This window comes from Podarcis tiliguerta (genome assembly GCF_965153285.1).
Source record: "Podarcis tiliguerta genome assembly, chromosome: 13".
NCBI classification, from domain to species: Eukaryota; Metazoa; Chordata; class Lepidosauria; order Squamata; family Lacertidae; genus Podarcis; species Podarcis tiliguerta.
This window is the reverse complement of record NC_139546.1, coordinates 16,601,931-16,626,389: the sequence shown is the minus strand read 5'-3', so window position 1 is coordinate 16,626,389 and position 24,459 is coordinate 16,601,931. Positions and strand designations below refer to the sequence as shown.

The 24,459-nt window shown below is 47.4% G+C and overlaps 1 protein-coding gene across 7 annotated transcripts in view; it reads right to left on the bottom strand.

Moving 5' to 3' along the window:
• SHANK1 (SH3 and multiple ankyrin repeat domains 1) overlaps positions 1 to 24,459 on the bottom strand; it is a 103,989-nt gene that overhangs the window by 26,667 nt on the left and 52,863 nt on the right. For 6 of the 7 annotated variants that reach the window (XR_014504121.1, XR_014504122.1, XM_083408087.1 and 3 more), the window contains 3 exons: positions 23,562 to 23,728; positions 19,314 to 19,427; positions 14,656 to 14,731 (listed from right to left, as the gene is read on the bottom strand). Coding sequence is in view for 5 of the 7 variants with exons in the window: in XM_083408087.1 (XP_083264213.1) it covers positions 14,656 to 14,731; positions 19,314 to 19,427; positions 23,562 to 23,728 (357 nt within the window). In the remaining 2 variants the exon portion in view is untranslated. The remainder of the gene's footprint in view (positions 1 to 14,655; positions 14,732 to 19,313; positions 19,428 to 23,561; positions 23,729 to 24,459) is intronic. The other variant, XM_083408089.1, reaches the window with a different exon arrangement.

Here is a 24,459-nt window from a genome sequence, read left to right as displayed (position 1 = left end):
AGAAGTAGCGAGGGCCGCTATCTTAGATGGCCATAAAAGGGGGTTAGACAAAGTTACGGAGGATGAGACTTTCCGTGGCTATTGGCTACGGTAGTTAAAGGAAGAAGCCTCTATCCACTGGGGGTGGCGGCAATAAGCATGTTCTGCTTGTGGGTTTTCCAGAGGCATCTGGCTGGCTATTATGGGAAACAGGATGCTAGACTGAATGTCCTTTCCTTAGTCAAAACCAGCAGGGCTTGTTCCGTATGAGAGGATACCCTGAGGAAATAGAAGCCACCAAGGCCAAGCCAGCTACAGTTGCCTTTCCACTCTGTGACAAAACTGCATTTTAGGTCTAGGCAATGGCTCACTTTCTGAACAGCTGGCTCCATCTCTCTGGAAAGAGCTCCCTTATGACCCCCTCTCTCACTTGAGTCCTCCTGTCAAAAGGCTCTAGGATCCCTGTATAAATAGGTTTCCTCACTCCCAGCAGGAAGACTTTTTAGCACTGGATGACGGGTCCCTATAGGAACAGCCACAGGAGGGAATGGATTTGCCTTTGGAATTGGGGCAGCTGTTTGGAGAAGGGAATCTTTATCTTAGTCCCCTGCTCCTGGTGCCATAGCTGCATTTTGGGCTAGGCAACTCTCCCTTAAGCAGTGGCACCAGTACCAGCTGCAGCTCCCCCTCGGTATTCAGGGAAGAAGGGAGCCTTGGATAGAAAATCAGCAATGAGTGGGACAGGGTGACCCCAAATGCATGAATGGCTCCATTGCCGCCATGTTTTCAGCGAGCAAGGTTTCGACAGCTGCTTTTTCATTCAGGAACACCAGAGCCCATCACAGTCCCAAATCCCTTTACACATTACATTCCACATAGTTCCTGCATATACATCATAGGGTGCACCTGAATTCACCCTTACTTCAGAGGACGCGTGCTCAGGAGAAAGCTACAAGTACCAGTGATTTCTATGGGATTTGCCTCCAAGCAAAAATGTGCATAGGACCACACACAGAGACTTTATAGCAGCATAACATGGCAGTGAATACAATTTTGGTGAGTGAGCGTTACTTCTTAGCACACAGCGTTGGTGCCCTGTGAAAGTTTACTTGGGAGTTTGCTGTGCTGAATTCAGAGGAGCTTATAAATTAACCTTTGCAGGTAAGGTTGTGCTTTTATCTTCCCAACCATCATGCAACTCTCTCTGTAGCATCCTTCAAGTTGCAGAACAGCACCATCGCCCCACCCGCCCACCATCTTTCTCTCACAGACATGTAAAATAAGCTAGTATTCTTCATGTATGGCTAGTCATATTTGCATTTGCACACTCACACATACAAGCAGGCAGGCTTGTGAAGAGCACTCGTCCTGCTCACCTTAAAGAATTTCCTCTAGGAAATTTCCGCGAAGGTGTTCCTTTTACAAAAAGTGGTTCTTTTTATAAAGGTCACAAATGTCTAACACAGGCGCCTACAAACAAGATAATAACTTGCACAGATATATTTGCAAGGCTACACAACAAGGTCTTTGCATGGTAGGCTACACAGATAGCTGCTTTGGGGGTGGGGTCCCCAGAGAACATAACAGAACAAGGGAAAGGATATCTTCCTCTGGAGTGCATAAAAGTCTTTGACAAATGGAATGGCAGGTATTTATCACTAAGCAAGGCTAAACTTCAATGCAAAGGCTTTGAGCCACCAAGACCCTCAATATATGTCATTGAAAGCAGCCCCACATGTCCCACCCCCAATTGGCAGAAGTTCACTCAAGTAGCTGTGCGGTAGATCAGACAAATTAGATACTTTTCGATGCTTCTTGTGATATATTTTTAAAAAGAAATGCACACATTCCTATAGCCACAAAAGTTGATTGGGGGAGGGAGGAGATGCTATTTTTCAGGCTGCTGGTATGTACAGGGACATGATATTGATATGTATGCAAAAGGCACACTGCCACAAGGTCAGTAATGTTTAAACGATCTCGATAAGGTGACACACACACTGAACTAGAGTGACACATTACCTGTGGTGATGTTTGGCTCATCAGATGGGGGCAAACTGCATGTAACTTGCAGATGCATGCAATAAAGGCATAAGAGTATTTAAAAAGAAATAAAAGGAAGGAAAGAAAGAAAAGAATAAAGAAATGAAAAACAGCTTTGGGAGAGGCCCATTTTGAGAAGAGAAGCAGGGTGCGGGGTGTGTGTGTGTGTGTGCGTGCGCGCTTAACCCTTCCTCCTCTGGACATGTTACTTCTCTTAATCTCTCTCATCCTGCCCACCCAGCCAAGGCTGCTTTCCTCTCTGCGGTATTTCAGCTGCAGGTTTGCCCTCATAAATTCAGAGCCTACCGTTAAGCAGTGGCTAAAGGTGATTCACAAGAGGTCAGCATGAAGGGGAAACTAACTGCCTATTTCTGACACAATACAGAAGGTGGGAGCAACTGCTGCCGCAGTATAAAACTAAAACTATTCTGCCCCCTGGGCAGGATAAATGGGACAAAACGTCAAGTGTGCATAAGCTCTCAGTCTTTCTCTCCTACATGGGCACACAACGTTCAGGAACTTGGCACGCACAGCGGTGAAGTAACAATGCACAGCTCTTTGCAAGGCACAGTGTGCAAACTCTCAAAAACTAACAGCCTTCTCCTTCAACACACACTTCCCCGCAACGATTGCACCTGCCTTCTCATGACTTATGCTTCTTAGTTCTTCGGAGTCAAGAGATTTATCTCCCCCATTGGTGGGTGAACCTTGTCCTGCCCTAGCAAACAAGTCTCCCACTTCAAATTTTATTCCCGTTACAGAAGCAGGTCAGGACACAGGTGAAGCGAAATGGGTCACAACAGGGAAGGGGGGGAGATGCGCGCTGATTATTTCCCTGCCACCAAAGCACTCCCGTTACACACTGCCCATCCTGGCCGGTCTAACACCCACGCCACTCACCCAGTCACATCTGTCCCCATGGTGCTGCCCAACTGGTTCACGTGGCCGCTGGCATCCTGGCATGACCCATCTTCTCTGTCCAGCTGCAGGCAAAGACCACTGCCCCAGGGGGTTCTGGGCCTATCCAGCCACCTGGCACCAAGAACCCTAAGCAGGAATTGCGCGAGCCCCGTGGTGGGAAGAAGGAGGGGCGAGCTTCTGCACGGGCGAGCAGACCCTCCTCGGCCAAGAGCTCCGGATCAAGCGCTCCCGTTTCCAGATTCAAAGCCAGCCCAGTTTCGGATGCACTGCCTGCCTTCTGAGCTCAAGGACATATGCCGACAGAAGGAAACACAGCGCAGTGCGAATCGGAGCATCTGCGGCACACAGGCTCGGAATAACTGGGTCCGCTGGGGAGGGAGAACCAAATGGAAGGATCCAGGGCGAGGGGGAAGGGTGGGGCAGAGCGCAGGTTGAACTGTGGAGGACAGTGGTTTGAGATTGAGGGTCATAGGCAGGAGCCTGAGGGATGGAACAGACGAAGGGAGCCAGCCGTGCACATAAAAAAAACCCCATCAGAACACTGAGATGTTCCCCGTGGCATGTGGGTCACAAAGGAGGGCAGAATTGCCACTCCTGGGAATGGCTGGGGTTGTGGGGGAGGAGGTCAGAATTGTGGTGTAGTGGTTAAGAGCGGTAGTCTCGTAATCTGGTGAACCAGGTTTGCTTCCCCGCTCCTCCACATGCAGCTGCTGGGTGACCTTGGGCTGGTCACACTTCTCTGAAGTCTCTCAACCCCACACACTTCACAGAGTGTTTGTTGTGGGGGAGGAGGGGAAAGGAGAATGTTAGCCGCTTTGAGACTCCTTAGGGTAGTGATAAAGTGGGATATCAAATCCAAACTCCTCCTCCTCCTCCTTCAGAGGCAAGTGGGGACATGGATCAGAATTTGGGGCATATCAGGACAGTAAGGAGGAGAGTTGAGGAACATATGGCTTGGAAACTAGAGTAGGGGATGTGAGCTGACTCTACAGTAATGATATTAGTTTTGGGGTGAAACAAAAGGGTTTCGGGCAGGAGAGCAGGAAGGCTCCAGCAAAGTGACAAGCTTCATTTGTACTTGTTCACCTTAGCACTTTTTCTTTTATGTTGCTGTTTATGGAGCCAGGAGAGGGTGAATGACAGTAGAGGTCAGTCCATTAGGGCAAATGCAGCCCTGACCCACCAACCTCAGTCTGTCCCCAGTCAGCTGCCTCTTTCCTTACAACCAGTCTAGGGGGTGCCTCTGCCTGCCGTTGGGTCTGGCTCCACCTACTGTTCGTCTCCCTGCATTCAGGCCTATAGACTGCATGGGCACCAACCATTGTTGGTGAAAGAGGGTCAATGGGCATGAGAGAGAGCAAAGAAGCCTGTCATCCCGGTGCCAGAATTGTAGAGGTAGTTTACATGCTGTGTGTGTGTGTGTGTGTGTGTGTGGAGGTTACACTAAGTCATAGAAGATGGGTGTATCACCAATTTATCTTGGAAATGTGAAGAGACTGAAAGGAAATTTATACACATGTGGTGGAGTTGCAAGAAAGCCAAAGAGTATTGGGAGATGATATACTCAGAACTAAAAAAGATGTTTAGGGTTCCAAGAAACCAGAGATGTTCTTAATGAGTATAGTACAGGGGGAAATACCCAAGAAAGTACTTAGTCTTTTCCTCTTTGCAATAACAGCAGCTAGAATAATTTATGTCAAAAGGTGGGAGGACAAAAATAGTCCCGCGAAAATAGACTGGCAGATTAAGCTAATAGAATATGCAGAGCTAGCAATGTTGACTGCAAAGATAAGAAATCAAGATGACTGGGAATAGTTTGGTGAATATTTAAAGAAATATAACAATCAGATAAGCTTCTAAGTGGGGTTAGATATATGAGCAGCAGTTAAAACAAGTAGAAGAGGGGTGGTAATTAAGGAGATGCAGCTTAACAAGGACAAAATAAGACCTCACGGAGGGATGTGTGTGGAAGTCAAAGAGTGTAAGATGAATGATGACAATTGTATAACTGATGTATTAAGATATATAAAATGCATAAATGTGTTTTTTTAAATAAAAAAAAAGATTGGTATATCAATTAGGATCAAGGGTAAACTACATGTTACACACAAAAGTGTGTTAACTATAGGCCAGTAACCCTTAAGAAACTGATATCAGGAAAGTGGTAGCATGGAAGTCTCGTGGCGCAATGGGTAAGTGTGCCTGGCTGTTAACCAGAAGGTTGCTGGTTTGAGTCCACCCAGGGACGGCTGAAATTTCTATGAATTCTAAGGTGAGGGAGAATGAGAGAAGGTGCTTAATCCTCTCCCCACCTGCTGTTTTCAAATTCTCATTTTTCCTCCCTGTGGGGGTTTACCCTTGCCAGGTTCTAAGAATGGACTACTTTAGTCAGCTTTTAAGTTTTCAGTTTAAGACGTGCCCAGAGAGGACTTAAGAAATCTTGAGTCTACATCAGACTTTTAATCTACCTGGGAAGTTTGCCACCTCTTGTCAGTTCTTTTTATTTATGGGCTGACAAGAGGCCTGTAAACTGAGACAGCGGTAATATGTATGAGATTTAAGAAGCGTAGGCTGGGGAGCTACAGACAGAGTCCAGTAACCATTTAGAGCTGCAGGGACTGGGAAATGGTTGTGGGGCCTGGATGCAGGTTAGCGAGCGGCAATCGCCTGCTCCACCAGGCCTTTGAGTCGGCACACCAAGGCCTGCTCCAGATTTGAGGGGCTCCTCAGCACAGTGTCCTTTGGGGGGGTCTTCTCCCATGCCTGCCTGTGAGCCTCCCACTAATCAGACCTTGTGGTGTGGCACTGGACGGCACTGGTTTTAATTTTCCCACAATGCCCCACAGAGCCAAGCTGAGTGTAACTCCAGGGTATTGTGGGAAATTTAAATGGCTCCTTGTAGCTGCCTCCTGTTGGGTGAGCAGGGGGAGGGGGTTTAAGGCAGGAATCAGTGCCAGTGGGTCGCACCAGACTTTCGGAACCAGGCAGTTGCCTGGGGGTGCCAAGTGCTGCTACCAGCGCAGCTGGATCAGGGGTAAGAGACCTGAGCTGCAGACCCTCCAAGTGTCCCTATTTTCCAGGGACAGTCCCGGATTTCTAAAAGCCATCCCAGTTTCTGGTTTGATCCCAGAATGTCCTTAGGACGTCCCTATTTTCATCAGAGAAATGTTGGCGGCTATGGAGTTATCCAAGCCATCTGAAGGGAAGCTTTCAATGTTTAATGTTTCATTTAGTTTTCATATATGTTGGAAGCCACCCAGAGTGGCTGAAGAAACCCAGTCAGATGGGTAGGGTACAAACAGTAAAATCATCATCATTATTTTTTTATTATGGAATTGGGCGTCCTAATTTTCATCAAAGAAATGTTGGAGGGTATGGAGTCAGCAGAGTGGGCTTTATCAATTCAGGCTGCGGGTAGGCAATCACATTTTAAAAGCTCTACAACATTGACGTCCAACTCCCAAGAGATTGCGATCTACTTCTGGAAAAAGTAGGGAGGAGGGGCGGGCAAGCCAAAGTTGTTGAGATTTTTTTAGGTTGGCTTTTGGGGGGGGGAAAGCAAAAGTTGCTGAGCTTATTTTTTGGGGGACTGCCATACTTCTGCTGGTTTGGGGGGGGCACGCCATAACTCCGTCTTCCGTTTTTGCAATCGTGCGAGATTAAAGGACAAAGTGAGGGGGCGGGCCTGGGTACTCTTTTTCCCCCCACGGAGGAAAATGAGCCCGTGATCAACCACTGTCACCCAGGGATCGACCTGTCAATCGCGGTCGACTGGTTGGACATCCCTGCTCTACTACATAGGTGGGGAACCTCAAGTCCAGGGATCAAATGTGGACCTTCAGGCCTTTCCTACCCGGCCGATGGAATTATTCTACAGGTTGCATACACCCTCCTCAAATCACTCTCCTCAGTGGCAGACTCTGGGATCTCAAAGTTCAGTGGCACCCTGTGCAATCCCAAAATTCAGTCCCTTTGCCTTCTCAAGCTCCATTCTAAATCATAGCTGTGGCGCTCCCTGTGGCGATTCTGCAGACCTGCCCCCAGTGCAACTGAATCAGTTGTGCTCCCCTAAATTCGCCTCTGCTCCCCTCACAGGCCCTGCTTAGCACCCCTAGTATTTTTGCCTGGTTGGAATGTGTCCTTGAACTCTGATGATGCCCCTTCCTTGCCTGGTTGGAGGATATACAAGGGTGTGTCAGTGTGTGTAGAAACCAGCCTACTGCATGAAGGTTGCTCAGAAGGGAAGACTGCCCTTGGGCTGGAAAAAAATGTTTCCCTGCTCCTGCTCTACAGCGGTAAAAATAAAAATAAAACTCCCTAGAAGTTCCACAGAACCCAAAAGTTAGCACCTGAGGAAGTACGGAGAGATCACGTGTTTTCAATATAGGTGTTTTCTCAGGTTCAAACTCCTGCAAAAGCAGGGATGGGACACCTCGGGTGCATTGGCCAAATGTGCCCCTCCAGGCCTCTCTGTGTGGCCCCCAGAAATCTCCCCAGGCAACACCCATCACTGGCTGGCTGTCAAACCGCAAGACATCAGCGCAGGTGGGCCCTGCCACTGCCTGGGTCTCAACCACTGCCCTAGAGTGGCAGGTGCTGGTGCTGGGCCTGCAGTTTTGCTCCCTTCAAGATCCGGGACTGGAAAAGAGGAGGAGAGTGTGAAACTGCATACCCTCCAACAGTTCTCCAATGAAAATAGGGACGGCCTAAGGGAAAGCAGGACATTCCAGGATCGAACCAGAAACCGGGGCGGGTTCTGTAAATCCGGGACTGTCGCTGGAAAATAGGGACACTTGGAAAGGTCTATACAATTGGGAATCCCGAGAATGCAGTAACTCCAACAGGAGCTGAGTATGGTGGCACAATGGGAGTAGTTTCAACCTACAGTGGTACCTTGGGTTACATACGTTTCAGGTTACAGACTCCGCTAACCCAGAAATAGTACCTCAGGTTAAGAACTTTGCATCAGGATGAGAACAGAAATCACGCGGCGGTGGCACGGCGGCAGCAGCGGAAGGCCCCATTAGCTAAAGTGGTGCTTCAGGTTAAGAACAGTTTCAGGTTAAGTATGGACCTCCGGAACGAATTAAGTACTTCACCCGAGGCACCACTGTAGTGCATTTACAATATTTTTAGGCTGCATTTAACGGCAAAAGCCTCTGAATGAGAGGATTGCAGACTCAGTCTGGCAGAATATGGAACATGGACATGGGCTGTGTCTACACCATACATTTATAACATGTGGCTTCCCTCCCCAGCCCCCCGGCAAAAAAAATCCTGGGAACCATAGTTCCCCCTCACAGAGCTACGATTCCCAGCTCCCTTAGCAAACTGCAGCCTGCAGGATTCTTCTGGGATGGGGGGTGGGGAGGAAGTAATGTGCTGTGAATGCAGCCTTAGGCCGAGAAAGCCCACTCCACAGGATGACCCTGGGCAAGTGGCACGGTCTCAGTCCCCCATCTATCTCCCAGGCTTCTTGAGAGGCTAATCAAGGTAAAGATAATAAAGCACATTGTGCAATGTAAGTGCCAAGTAAATGATTCATGTAACTCGATCTGGAAGTGGTGGGTGCTACCATAATTAGTCTAATAAGAGAGCTGAAAAATTGGGCTCCTCCTCCTCCAGATGTAGGAGACAGAAGCTCAGAGATATTTTGCCAGTGGCCCAACCAGTGGTAACTTGCGCATTTATGGGAGGCAGGGGTGGGGAACCTGAGGCCTTCACAATGTCGCTGGACGCAGGGCCGGCCCACCTGTGAGGCGAGGTGAGATGGCAGCCTCATGCGGCAGGGTCCACCGGGGCGGCAGATCTCAACATCAATCATTCTATCCCCCTCCCTCATTGTCCCTGATGTAGATCTTCCCTGACCCCCTTCTTTCCGGGTGGGTAGTGAGGGAAGGCCATTTCAGGTGCTGAAATGTCTTGGGCTGGCCCCGGTTTAGACAACAACTCCCATTATCCCAGACCATTGGTTACGGTGGCTGGGACAGATGTCAGCTGGAGGGCCACAGATTTCCCACCCTTTACTTAGAGGCAAAGAGAGGCCTTTCTGCTTATTTTAGGAGCTGAAACTGCCTGGTCCTCCAGCTTTGTGGCTGGCACAGGGTTTTGTGCCTAACAAAGCTGAAAACCTGAAGTAGCCGAGTTTTCTGCATATGTCAAAAGCAGAACCAGGACAAGTTGCTTTATATTGTTGCCACCAGATGTAACAAGAGTAGCTGCATCTGCCTAAATCAGCAGCTGAGGCAAAGTAGATGCGACATTAGCAGATCGGGGTGTTCAAAATCTGTACCTGCCGTAACTGGGGAGGTTTAAGAAGGAAAAGGAGTGCATGGGTGCATAGGAGAAATGAAGTTCAGCTCACGTTTCATTATGAAGCTCCCCAATTCCTGAAACATATGAGGACTGAAACACAGCTACCCTTCAAAATCTGCACTTCTCTAAACTGTGTGGTGCAGTTCCCCAGACAAATAACGTCTACAAAAAATTGTATTTTAAAGGTGAAATGTGTGCAAGAAAATCATGCATTGGTGAAAAGAGCATACAAAGATGCATTATATTAGGGGAAGTCGCTTGCAAACAGTGTACATTGGAGGAAACTGCATGGGAAAGTGTTTCGGGAAATGCTTCCGCTAAATGCTGACGGATTTTCATGCTGCTGCAGAAAGGTGGAGAACTGAAGACAGGAAAATGGGGGAAACCAAAATTGACAGATTCATCCATCCCTAGTGAGTACAGAGGGGTTCAAGGAAGTAATCTGCAGCAGTGGCGGAGGGCTAGCTCTCCTCATTCCCATGCCACTTTTCTTCCTTAAATCAGCCCCTCCAACAGTTCCATTTATGTGATTGTAGCAGATCCAGGTTTAGACACACAGATCTGCCACCACATTTAGTTTGGCCCATTGGCGAGCCACCAGGACAGTTGGTGCTACATAGTGGTTAGAGCATCACACTAGGCCTGAGGAGGCAGACCTGCTTCATGAGTCTTATGGGATGTGTGGCCTGGTGACTGGCCTGCCTCACAAGGTTGTTAGAAGGGCAAAATGTGTGCATAGGATGATATTGTATGCTGCTCTGAGCTCCCTGAAGGAGGGGCAGGATGCAAGTGTGGCGCTGTGGGTTAAACCACAGAGCTTAGGACTTGCCAATCAGAAGGTCGGCGGTTCGAATCCCCACGACGGGGTGAGCTCCTGTTGCTCGGTCCCTGCTCCTGCCAACCTAGCAGTTCCAAAGCATGTCAAAGTGCAAGTAGATAAATAGGCATCGCTCCGGTGGGAATGTAAACGGTGTTTCCATGTCCTGCTCTGGTTTGCCAGAAGCGGCTTAGTGATGCTGGCCACATGACCCGGAAACTGTACGCCGGCTCCCTCGGCCAATAAAGCGAGATGAGCGCCGCAACCCCAGAGTCGGTCACAACTGGACCTAATGGTCAGGGGTCCCTTTACCTTTACCTTTTTAATGCAAGGATAGTACATTAGTGTCTACATTACTGGGTTGATGTAAAGACCGCTGAGATGATCTAAGCGAGTGTTTTGAGCATGGCAAAGCAGTAGTCTCTCTTTCTGAATATAAAATAAAATAAATGTTATCATGTCATATCATAAAACAGGTTTGCTGGATCAGGCCAAAGTAAAAACGTGAAGGAGCCCTGGATGGTTAAGCCCAGTCAAAAGTGACTATGGGGTTGCAGCACTCATCTCGCTTTCAGGCCAAGGCGTTTGTCCACAGACAGGTTTCCGGGTCATGTGGCCAGCATGACTAAACCGCTTCTGGCGCAACGGGACACCATGATGGAAAACAGAGCGCACAGAAACACCGTTTACCTTCCTGCCACAGTGGTACCTATTTATCTACTTGCACTGGTGTGCTTTCAAACTGCTAGGTTGGCAGGAGCTGGGACAGAGCAATGGGAGCTCACCACATTGCGGAGATTTGAACCGCCGACCTTCTGATTGGCAAGCCCAAGAGGATCCGTGGTTTAGACCACAGCTCCAACCGCGTCAATCAGGTCAGTGGCCCACTTGATCTAGCATCCTGACCAGATGCTTATAGTTACAGATAAGCAGTGCTTTTTTCAGGGGGATCCTCAAGGGTATGCAGTACTGGCATCTCTTTTTGTTGTTGTTGCTGTTGCTGTTGTTAAAAAGTGTGGCATTTAACAACTTCCTGGTGAGTACTGGCACATATTTTTCTAGAAAAAAAGCATTGCAGATAAGTACTGGATTACAATTTGACTTGGGGAGTACAAAAGAAAAAAAGGAAAATCCTTTAGATTTTTAGCTTCTGGGAAGTCTTTTGTTTTTTCCCTTCTCCAACCGTAAGGCATCTAGCCACAGAAATATGCTTTCTACCACTCTCACCGCTACTAGTACTACCACTAATAAAAATTATTATAACTTAAAAAGACATTGTTATCCATTATGGGAATACATGTATGCTACTCCGGGCTTTCTAATGCATTCTTTCCATCCATACGGGGCCTCAGCAGTTTCTTAGTAAATGTTATTCTATTTGACAGGCATGCACACGTTACCCATAATCCAACATGTTTCAAGCCAAGGCAGGTAAAGCAAAATCAGCTTAACCGTCCAATGGGAATCAGGAAACAAAACCTTTAATCACAGTCACTTAGGGCTTGCTGCCTTGAATGAAGTGGATTCTCGTCCACCTAAAGTCTGTGTCATAATAAATCTGACGGTCTTTAAAGCTAACCCTGTTTGGCTTTAGGGCCCCATTCATCTTGGCCAATCCTCCAGGGGCCAAGTAACAGCACTGGGTTTGGCCCAAAGGGGTGCGGCTACCCCACAATCTCTCACATGCACACTAAACAGCCTGGATAGCTCAGTTGGTTAGAGCGAGGCACTGGTAACGCCAAGGTTGCAGGTTCGAACCCTGCATGGGACAGCTGCAAATTCCTGCATTGCAGAGAGTTGGACCAGATGATCCTCAGTGTCCCTTCCAATGTCAATTCTATGAATCCATAGCAATTCTCAGGTGATTCATGCAGTAGGGGTCTTACTGTTTTTTGCTAATTAAATTATCAATCTGATGAGTGGGGAGGAGGTAATTTCCATCCACATCTGTGTGTGGGGTTCCCTCCCATTCCAGCTTTGTCTCTGCTTCATTTGGTTTTTCTTTTTGCTGCCGTCACCAAAATTTGGGAGAGGGACTTTGGGGTGGCAGCGGATCACAAGCCCTTGAACTGGTGTTTTAAAGTGCCACAGTACTCTTCATTACTGCAGCAGACAAACATGACTGCCCCTTAAACTTGTGTGTAGAAAGCAGTCATAGAATCGTAGAATTGTGGAGTTGGAAGGGATCCCAAGGATCATCTAGTCCAACCCCAAGCAAGGCATGAATCCAGTGGCGTAGTGTGGGTTGTCAGCACCCGGGGCAAGGCAAGTAATTTGCGCCCCCCCCCGCTGCACTGTCCCTCCCCCAGATAGTCCCTCGCTCTCTCTCCGCACCGCACCGCACGCCTGGCACCCCCCCTCCACAGTGGGCGGCGACCCGGTGGCTCGGATCGGACTCGCACAGCCAGCACTGCAGTGAGAGAGAGTGAGTGAGCCAGGTAGGGGCAGAGAGCTGCAAGTGCGAGCGCCCCCCCCCCAGATGTTGCGCCCGGTGCGGCCGGCCCCCCCTGCACCCCCCACGCTACGCCACTGCATGAATCTCAGCCAAAGCATCCATCACAGTTGGCCATCCAACCTCTGCTTAAAAACCCCAAGGGAAGGAGAGTCCACAACCTCCCATGGGAGACCGTTCTACTGTCAAACAACTCCTTCTCATCTTCTTTGTCACGAGGTTCCCACTTTATCATATCCCACCTTTTAACCTGAAATCACAGCGAAGCCTTCAAAGACTCCTGACAGAACCACCAGGCTGCAAAGGATGAGACAACCATCCAATCCATTCTTATTACATGCACTCGTGCCCCTCCTGTGTGCTCCCTCTTTACTCTCAATAATTCAGACTCCTGAATGCTGTAAGCCAGTGATGGCAAACTTGGTCCTCCAGCTGTTTTGGGACTACAATTCCCATCATCCCTGACCACTGGTCCTCTTAGCTAGGGATGATGGGAGTTGTAGTCCCAAAACATCTAGAGGGCCAAGTTTGGCCATCACTGCCATAAGCAGTCAGCCAGAGTAAACCGAACTCATCACACCCTAATGCCTGTTGAGCACATCGCTATGTGACTCAAGCAAATGAGCCAAACCACATGCTACAGAGGAACGTAATAAGCAGATTGATACCTGTTCCTTCTCAACTCCCAAACACAGTTATATACCAAGTATGAAGCAAATCCTATTCACAGAGCAATCCCATGCCCTATTACTCTGAAGTCCCACTGTGTTCAACAGGGCTTGCTCTCAGGTGACTGAGCATAGGTTGAAATCTCACTAAGCCTTCCTAAAAGTAGTTCTTCTTCTTCTTCTTCTTCTTCTTCTTCTTCTTCTTCTTCTTCTTCTTCTTCTTCTTCTGCAGATGACCTATTTATTGAGTGTTCATCTTGATTTGCTTTCACAAATCTTATATAGAAGTTAGATTATATCTGGTCTGTTTTGAGTACAGGTATTTGTTCTGATCAGTCTGCAGGATGTTTACGCACCTCTGTGAATCACATGTTCACCTCACACTTTCCAATGCGTTTCCTTGCCACTCTCCTAGGCGGAAAAAGTCTGTTTCTTTTTCAAAGTGGATTTGTTGTGCTGGGGCAACAGAGTGCTTAAATCCACTTTAATTGCATCAACCTAAATTTCCAGAGATGCTCTTGTCTGGAAGGGCTTGAAGCCCACAGAACAGAAAAATCACATGATATCCCTAATAAATATATCCAGTTGTCTTGAACTCATGGATACTTTGCTTCCACAACACAAAGAGCAAGTTAAATTAGTTTATGTTTCCAAAAGTTAAGGTTAGTTAATTAATAATCAGTAGCAACTTGTTAATTAGTTATAATTCCCTCTTATAGCCACTGTCCGCAACATTGCAAAAAAAGATTGCCCCTTCAACAGTTTTGAAATTAGCTTTTTTTCTCTCGACTAGCTTGAAATCCTTTGGGTTTTTTGCCCTATTTCTGACCCAACAGCCACATTTGCATGATCAGATCTTGGCTTAATAATCCAAGATATGCAAAAGCATATCCCTTGCTACCTCTCTTTACATGAGCAGTAAAACAAGCCAGGAAGCATGAGTTACTCATAGCTCCCTGTTATGCAAAATCCCAAAGTAGACAGGATTCAGACACCGATTTTGAACTGCACCCTTGCTTGTTTGGAAGCTGTTCATCATATTTGTCTTGGCTTTCACATGATAGGAAGCTATGCTTAACTGTGACTTTCCGGTTTGTTTCACCACATGCGCAAAGAGGCAGCAAGGGGCTGTGTTCACAGGCAAGCTGCGCATGCATTTCACGGCTTATTGATTTGATGCTGCAAGCATAGATAGAGAGGCTGCCCTAGAATTTCACTCACAAAAATCAGAAAACTTCGCTGTTTGGACTGGAGGTAGTGTATGGGTTTTCATGAGTCTAAAGAACAACACACAGAAACTGATTATATTTGGATATGAGTAAGATGTCACCAGAAAGGGTGGCCTTTATGCCGTTAATCCACTTAAACTCTGTGCACCTTTGCACGGTCACATTTCAACACAATGCCACCTTGCACACAACCACAGATTGCCTAACCTCTTGGGATCACCGTCCACTCACCTGGGGGCATCAAAACTGTCGTAGGAGCCAACCGTGTAGTGCCTGAAGAGTCGCTTGGCTTTGTCACTGCGGCTCTCTGTAAAGCAAAGCAGAGAAGGCGTGGGGATTAGGGTTGCAGAAGGGCACTTGGTACACAGACAGCATCTTCCTTCTTAACTTTGGGACCTCCTGTCCTTCCTGCTGGTTCCTCTGGCAGCCAGTGAGTGGCAGCACAAGCTCAGCGCAGCTGGTGGCATGTCCAAAGGGGGGGAGGCAGTCAGAAAGGGGGAGCTATTAGTGTGTCAACCATAGAGAAGAGGGGGAAGGAGCCAAAGGGTAGCTGACTGCATGCGTCCCTATTTTCCAGGGGCAGCCATTATTGTCTGGCATTTGTCCCTAGTAAAATACAGCCCCAATTTTTGTGGGTGAGGTTGCCTTTTACAGTTGTCCTTAGCACACACATGTGCACATATGTACACTGGTGGCATGTTATTACAGTCATACCTTGGTTTTCAAACAGTTTAGTTCTCAAAGCTTTTGGCTCCCGAACGCCGCAAACCCAGAAGCGATTGTTCCGGTTTGCAAACTATTTTGGGAAGCTGAATGTCCAACAGGGCTTCTGCGGCTTCCGATTGGCTGCAGGAGCTTCCAAACATTTGGTTTCTGAACGTTTTGGAAGACAAACGGACTCCCAGATTCTGTTCAACTTCCAAGGTACAACTGTGTTGTAGTTAGTAGTAATATCGCTTTGGATCTACAATGACTGGTAGTCACTGGTGACAAGGACTCCCATGCAGGCAAGCGAGTGAGCTGGTGGAGTGCTCCATCCCAGGGGTAGCCCATTCCATTTTGCCGCCTGAGGCGAGAGGAGAAGGTGCCGCCCTGTGCATTTGCCACGCAACCTCCTTTGCTGCCCCCGCCACAGGTTGTAGCCTCCAGGTTGCGGTGAGATCTCGTGAGAACCCAGCGGAACTGCGCAGAGGTCTCTGATGACGCTCCAAAAACCGGAAGCTAATGCAGATGCTTCTCCTTACATCTCTGGTTGTGGTAGAGGAGGTCTCCCATGGATTCTGCCTTCAGAGGTAGCTATCTCAGTCTGCCTTACGGATGGACCATTCCTCCTCTGCACCCATCATAGAAACCAAACAGGCAGCTACGGGAGGGAAACCCCCTACTTGGACCCTGCATACAAATGTATTGGGCTGCTGCAGGAAGGCTGGATCTCTCCGGCCCGCCTCTGCCATGCCCCAGCAAGGTAGTAAAAAACTGTGCAGGCTAGTTAGGTTTGCGGTCTTACTTACAAAATTAATAATAATGATAATGATACTTTATGACTGGTGCCAACACTACAATTCTTTTGGCACCAGAGTAAAACCTTTGTATTTGCCTGGGCACTTTAAGTACAGGTGATTGCTGTTAGTCCGTTCTATTGCTTTAACTGCTTTAAAATGTGTTTGGTCTCCTTGGAAGAGGGTATTGCATTTATCTGGGTATGACTAGTTTAGTCGCATCACTTGTACATACCCTTGCACCTATGAAGATGAAGGGTAGTTCATATGTATAAAAATACATTTGAACATAAATGTCCTTATTGACACTTTACCGCCCCCCCCCCGCCACTCTTTTGAGCAGGGAATTGCCTCTTCTTTCGAGTAATGATGAAGGCACCATCTAGTGCGCAGGCTGCTATTTCGCACATTGCATCTGGTGAGGCTCATTTTGAACTGTTAGGCGTAGTAACAACATATTGTAGGACAATTCTGTCTGGGAGAATGTGCTTAAATCGCATTCATCAGATTTAGCCTGTGACTAGGTTAAATCTGTCTCAGTTGTCTATAAACAAAGAATGCCAGCCTACCAGTTCCCCTCGAGGCCCTGCCTAACTGCCTATCGAGATACTAAATATTGCCAGATGTGTTTTGAGTTGCAACCAGTGTTATTATCAAGGTGCTGGTACTCACCATGAAATTGCTAAAGTAAGTGCCACGTGTTTAACATTTGAAAACAAAAAAGGTGCCAGTACTGCGTACTCGTGAGTACCCCCAGAAAAAAAGCACTGATTGTAACTATTTTGTAGTGGGCACATACAGATCCAATGAGATTGAACTGTCTCATTAAATAATCTTGTGTTTACAAAAAGGGAACCAGTTGCAGCCAGTTTACCAATCCGGTTACTCACACCCCCTTCTTTAGAAGCCAACGTGGGCAGCTGATGGCAGCAAAAAAATAACGCAGCCAGCCAGCAAAGTTTCCAACAATGTGCAACGTGTGTGTGTGCATGAAGGGTTGTGAGTATAGGAGCATTGTTGTAAATGTGCTATGGTCTGATTCGCACATCATGTTAAACCGAAACATGATGTAGTGGAAATTGTGGCTACTTTGCTCCTGCCCGATTGTTCTGCTGCTGAGTTAAGCCATGCCTCGGGCTTAGCATGTTGTCCAAACCTAGGTTCATGGTGAGACTAACCACAAGCTGTAACCAAGATTTGTCCCATGGGTTTGTCCAGGAGAGTTAATGGCTCAGAGGTCATGCTAAGTCAAACCATGGTTTAGTGCAGCAGCAGAACAACAGGGAAGAAGCAAAGTGGGCACCATCTCATGTCCAGGAGCCCTCATGCATGGTCATGCTGTGAAAATCAGTCTACTGTCCCTGTATTTCGTTTTGAAAATGGGGAACAGCATGTGACAGGAAGAAAATATGGCCACTTTTTTAAAGTGTGGTGGTCTTCACTTCCTAGAGTTTGGTCACAATTAAATTGCATGATGAACATGAAGACCAGGCGTGAGGAAATTAGGGCCCTCCATGTGTTATTGGCAGGGACGTGGGTGGCGCTGTGGGTTAAACCACAGAGCTTAGGGCTTGCCGATCAGAAGGTCGGCGGTTCAAATCCCCGCGACGGGGTGAGCTCCTGTTGCTCGGTCCCTGCTCCTGCCAACCTAGCAGTTCGAAAGCACGTCAAAGTGCAAGTAGATAAATAGGTACCGCTCCGGCGGGAAGGTAAACGGCATTTCCGTGTGCTGCTCTGGTTCACCAGAAGCGGCTTAGTCATGCTGGTCGGAAGCTGAAGCTGGCTCCCTCGGTCAATAAAGCGAGATGAGCGCCGCAACCCCAGAGTCGGCCATGACTGGACCTAATGGCCAGGGGTCCCTTTACCCCTTTACCTTTACCTATGTGTTATTGGACTTCAAGTTCAATCACCCACTGACCATTGGCCATGCTGCCTGAGGCTGATGGGAGCTGGAGTTGAATAACACTTGAAGGGACACTCATGTTGTAAAGAGTGATAGAAGATAGAAGGTGGAAAAGTCTCTAGCGGTGAAAATCTGGGGACAAGTGTGCGTGGAAGGAGCAGTACACTGTTGCTGCTGGTGATGGCGCTTCAATTCCATGCTTTAAAATAATAATAATAAATGCTCTTTTCTTTTTGAAAAGAAAATCTGCGATGGAGGAGGCGGGGGCAGAATTTAAACCGAAGACTGTTGCCTACTTTACTTTTATTTTGGCTGTCCCTCCATTTTCTGGCTTCTTCCCTCCATATGGGTTTCACATGGAAGTGAGGAGGACAGTAATGTCAAAAGGGGGCCAACGTGTTCTTCCTTGAAATATATGGAAATGTCATCATCCCATAGTGATTAATGCTAAAAGCTAAAAAGGTGTAGGGATAGAAGATGAAAGGGCATGATAAAGCCCCTATTGAGGACAGCCAAATTACCTCACAACAATTTAATAGCATTCTTCCACAGGGGCATGGTGTGGGGGGCTTTTTGTAGGGGAAATGACCCTTAAGCAAGCAAAGATAGCTCCCTGTACCTGCCACAGTAACAAAACTCATTTCTGAAACATGGAAGAGGAGGGGAGGAAGAAGCCTTAGCTACTGGATATTAAATGCATGGGTTGTAGTCACATTTTTACCCACTGAAATAAAATTTTAGCCATTGGAATTAACGGACCTAAGTTAGCCACGACCATCACTTTCAACATGTCTACTCTGAGTAAAAGTTAACTGACTACAATCCTATGTCTCCTTCTGCGCAGCGCAAACGCTTAACAATTTCTCCACGTCCCCCACCCCCCCAAAAGTGCTGAAAGTGTCTCCCCACTTTTGAAGTTGTCGAGTAGGGCTGATAAGGTAGAGAGGCACTTTTAGCCAAGCACAAACTATGTGGGTGCCCAGCCAGCCAGCCTGTCAGACATGCCTTCTTTCAATAATAATAATAATAATAATAATAATAATAATAATAATAATAAAAAATTTATTATTTATACCCCACCCATCTGTCTGGGTTTCCCCAGCCACTCTGGGCGTCTTCCAACAAAACACTAAATATTCCTTCCCTTTCCATTCTCCCTAGTCTCCTGCTTTCCTTCCCCCCAACAGCCAGTCAGCATCCTGTGCCCAAACAGCGTGCTCAGTCCTCACTAAGCTGCTTTGAGATTTCCCCCTTACTTGGGGGTTCCTCTCTCCTAAAACCGTTTTGTTTTGATTTTTTGCACTTCTACAAAGCTTGGGCTTCCCCCAAGACTGCTGATAACTCCCTCTTATACATGGATGGTGCTATTTTGGCTACATAAGTGTGTGTGTGTGTGTGTGTGTAGATCTAGATAATCTATATGTACTTGTGTGTGTATATATATATATAGGAGAGAAAGGGGCTAGAGGGCAGTTTGGAGCACCTACCTTGCTTCCCTTCCTGTGATTTATTGGGTACTTCCTCCACGCAGTCCGATGGGAACCAGCCCACACGGCCCTTTACCTGTCCCTCCCAGAAGCCTCCTTCCCCAACACTCAGCACTGAAAAGGAGAAGGGCACTGTTAGGGGTGCGAACACGCTTTGGACGAAGGTGGCCAGCCGTTCACCATTTTGTTACTTCTTCAGAGCCGCTGTGGCACAGGGGCCAAACCTGACCTAACAGAGACCTGGTTAGAGTAGCAAACTGAATCCAATTAGCCGTCGTCGTTAAAAGCCCTGCCTCTCCCCCCACTTTTTTGTGTGAAGGTGTGCTCTCTGAGCATTCTCAGATACTCCCTGCATCTGGGGATCCTGCTAACATGATTTTAAGCTGATAAATAAGTACGTGTTGGGTCGTTCTGTGTGGAACTTGCTTTTTGTTGTTGTTTCTAGTCCCCAGCATCTGAAAGCAGCATGGCTGGGCCACCTGTGGCTCTCCAGATTTCACTGGACTACAACTCCCATCATCCCTGCCCATTGACCACGTTGGCTTGGGCTGATGGGAGTTGGGAGTCCAACAACACCTGGAGGGCTGCAGAAGGCACACCATTGTTCTGCAGGTTTTTTCCCTAGACAATGTTGTGATCCATCACCTTTCATTTTACATCTTCTGCTTTAAAATACAAGCTTCTAGAGCATTGGAGGGGAGGCGGGAATGTTGTTTAAAAGCATGTATTAGAACCCTCACATATTCCTTGGGATGCTGGGAAAGAAATCTAAATGCGTATTCTGGAACAGTGATTACTTAACTGTGCTCCACAGTCCAGCAGTACATACTCTCCAGTATCTTGACTCCCCAAACCATGATGCATGTCTTCCTAGCCATGCTCCTGTGCAAGTCACATGATCTGCACGAGACCACAGAGTTCAAAAGATGTGAATTTTGGGGCTCATGCTCTCGCAGAAGAGCAAAATGCAGCCCTGAAAATGTGTTGGGTGTGTGCGCTCGAGAGATCTTGGCATAAAATGGTACGAGATCACAGCACCCAAAAATGGCCACTAGTCTCCGTTTTTCCCAAGACACAGGCCCAGCATTGGAAGGAGACATCCTTAAGGAGCTGGGAAAGGACTAGCGCTGCTGACTAGAATGCTTTTCTGGGGCTTCAATGAACACCAGTTGTCCACCATTGTCAATGCTCCCAAAGCCCTAAAAAAAATCCTTAGTATGCTGTGTTGAAAGCTTTTGATGTAGGGGAACATTCAAAAATTATGTTCTCCATCTGCAGTCTGAAGTGATACAGTCCATTGTACCATTCCCAGAATTCTGCATCCTCAAGCCTACTTAACTCTGTAGCTTGTGTAGACCAGGCCTTCAGTAAAACCTAGTCCTTATCTTAGGAAGAATAGGATCTTCATCTCCCCTAGTAATTTGCTTACTGCACAGTGTCTTGAGATCTTCTAATTCCTTTGGAGATTGCTAAATACTAGTTGGCTGGGTTTTCTGCAGCGTTTTTGAAAGCCAGAGGCCAGAATATCAACACCTTCAATATCAAATATACAGTGGTACCTCAGGTTACATACGCTTCAGGTTACAGACTCTGCTAACCCAGAAATAGTGCTTCAGGTTAAGAACTTTGCTTCAGGATAAGAACAGAAATCGTGCTCCGGTGGCGCGGCGGCCCCATTAGCTAAAGTGGTGCTTCAGGTTAAGAACAGTTTCAGGTTAAGAACGGACCTCCAGAATGAATTAAGTACTTAACCCAAGGTACCACTGTACATCTATAAGCATCTATCCAAGCACCATGGCCCTCATCTAGTTTGTGATCCTATAGCCGCTTACTTGGGAATGAGCTCCATTAAACTCAGTATAGGTTTGCTCTGAAAGTCTTTGTAAAAAGGTCTAGCTGACCAGCCTTCCACTGAGCTGTACAATCTGCAGCAGTTAGACCACTGAACTCCTATTTGTGAGTGCTCTGAAATCACTTGCAGACCTCCATTTTGTACCATACTATTTAGGAGATGCCACACCATTCATTTAAGGTCCTACGGCTATGTTGTTTCACAGCATTTCTTGTACTGACAGCATTTTTGCAGCAATTAAAACAGTCTTGTTTCACAGCATTTCTTGTATTTGTAAATTGAGCAACAGCACAATTATAAAACTTGTAGAGATTTCACTGGCCGTTGCCTGTAGAATCAATCACCAGTTCTATGGGGCATGTTCTTGGGGTGCAGAGATTTGTGCTGGTTCACAATTGCTCCCCACCCCATTCTTACTTTTAGCCCTGCAGAAGGAAGTTTCTTATTTGTAAGCCTGTGAAGTGACTGGTCTCTCTCCAACGTGGTGGCAGTAAAAGAATGTTGCAGTCCTCAAAGAAGAAGCTAAGCAGAACTGTGGTCTGTGATACAGCACAGTTTAAGAATCACTGCCCTAGAATATCACAGCCCCATTGAACACAGCGGGTGCACTTTCAACTTCATGGCTCTATCTTCAGTAGGGGAAATATCATAGCTCTCAATGACAGCACATGCTTTGTATTTGGGGTTTGAGTCCCAGCATTTCTAGTTAAAAGGATCTGGTAGTAGGTGACGGAAACGACATTTGCCTGTGAACCTGCAGAGGCGCCACCAGCCTGCGGAGACAGAGGGCGGCAACACCAGTCCTATGCAGAACAGACTCACTGAAGTTAATGGACACAACTTACTGTATTTTTCGCTCTATAAGACGCACCAGACCACAAGACGCACCTAGTTTTTGGAGGAGGAAAACAAGAAAAAAAATATTCTGAATCTCAGAAGTCAGAACAGCAAGAGGGACTGCTGCGCAGTGAAAGCAGCAATCCCTCTTGCTGTTCTGGCTTCTGGGATAGCTGCGCAGCCTGCATTCGCTCCATAAGACGCACACACATTTCCCCTTACTTTTAAGGAGGGAAAAAGTGAGTCTTATAGAGAAAAAAATACGGTAGTTTCATTAATTCCGATGGGTCGACTCTGAATAGGACTTAGTTGAATACCGCCCAGTATTGGGCTAGATGGATACATTTCCCACAGCTTATCTAAGGAGACTTCCTACATTCCGACAGAATATAACACGTCTCTTATTTCAGGTACCGCAGTTCAAAAATAATCCCTGCTTCACAAAATTCTGATCTGGCCACCTTTCCCTGGACACAGACACACACTTAAGACAACGGGCCACTCATGCGTGGCTGACAGATGCACACCAAGACATTCTAGACACCAACTAAAGACCACACACACGCACACACAAACAAACACAAGCCAAGCCTCACAGTTTCCCTGATTCTCAGCTACAGCTGTATCAGCCAAACGCAAGATTCTGAAAGTGCAAGGTAGGGGGCAACCTCCCTATACAGTCATACCTTGGTTCTCGAACGCCTTGGTACTCGTACGATTTGGCTCCCGAGCACCGAAAACCCAGAAGTAAGTGTCCTGGTTTTCGAATGTTTTTCAGAAGCCAAACGTCTGGCGCGGCTTCCGCTTGAGTGCAAGAAGCTCCTGATGCCAATCAGAAGCCGCGCCTTGGTTTTTGAATGGTTTTGGGAGTCGAATGGACTCCCGGAATGGATTAAGTTCGAGAACCAAGGTTCCACTGTATTCAGAGAGAGGCTCAAGTTCCTTCCTGACTAAGGGACCCATCAAACCCTACCATCTGGGTATATATTGTTGTTTCTCCCTGCTCCCATTGAGTGTAAAATCTGGGTTTCCCCACTCATGCTGAGAAAACTGTGTGGGCACATGTTGGGGGAAGTACTCCATGCTTTTAAACTGGGTCCTTAAAAAAACCCCAAACACTCCATGGAGTCCTCATCATGTAACATGTCTTCCATTTCCCATAGGTCTAGATCAGCCTTCCTCAACCAGATGCTGCCAGATGTTGCTGAACTGCAACTCCCATCAGCTCCAGTGACCATGGGCAATGGTCAGGGATGGTGAGAGTTCCAGTCCAAAACATTTCCAGGGCACCAGACTGGGAATGGCTGGTCCTGAAGATTCACTCCCTGGCATCAATGGAAGGGATGGGTAGGACTATAATTATAATTTCTCTCTTTCTTTCTCTTTAGGAAGCCCAACTGTTCTGCTTCTTCTTTTTTGTGTGTGTGTGTGAGGCTGGCTACGACAAAGTTAAAGAACACCCATGATAAGCCCTTTGGTCTCTCCCCAAGAACCCAGGCGTTGTGGGGCTCAGAGAGATTCCCTAGGCAATCCAAGGGTGTGCGCAGAGATCAACGTACCCTTGATCTTCTCGCCCTTGCTGATGGAGAGCTCACCCTCGGCCTGGACCTGGTACGGTTTCACAGCCATGAACGTGCGACCAGGCACAGCCGAATAGAGTTTCCTCTTCACTCCCCGGCTACTCAGCGTGCTTCCCCCAGCAGACTCCTTCTGGTAGCCACTGGAGCTGCCAAGAGAGAGAGATGCCAAGAGTTAGGCAAGTATGATCCGACCGAGTCCTGAACCTGACCTGCATCTTTCTCCTCTCGCCTCTGCTCTACCCGACAGAGAGAGGCCTTTTGCAAACACTCTGATTTTCCTCATTGGCCTGGAGGGCCAAGCTACGCACTAAGTTAAAATGCATGTGTTCATTTCAATCTTTCTGTCGTTATTATCATCAACATCACCGTCATTGTCAGCATCCTTTAACATTACAGCAGCAGGGTTCCCTGTTTAGGATTCAGAGTGCAGCATACAGGGAAAGGGCTTCATGACCCTTCCTCCCTGCACCATGAGCTCAACAAAAGTTTCCTCCCAAAGCTGTTACCAGCCCAGGACGGAAGCTGCTACGTCTTGGGCAATTAGCAACCTGGGGTGGGGTGGGGTGGATTTTTCATTAGGACTGCTGCAAACTCTCCATCCAACCCTTTATGACACATTCCTGGTTGCCTCTTGCTATTCTTTTTGAAATATGTAAATTTAATGCACATTTAATGCAGCAGAAGTGTGGCCTGCGATAAAATGTTGCAGCACAGTGTGTTCTTGTTCAGGATCCCAGTCAGCCAGCTTGGCCTTCTTTCAGGAGACTCCATTCCATTCCTCCTCCCCATCCTGGTCTTATGGTTCCCCCAACAACACTTAACAAACATCCTATGCCTCCAGAGCATAGTCCAAATTGGGCTATTTTTGGATAACCCC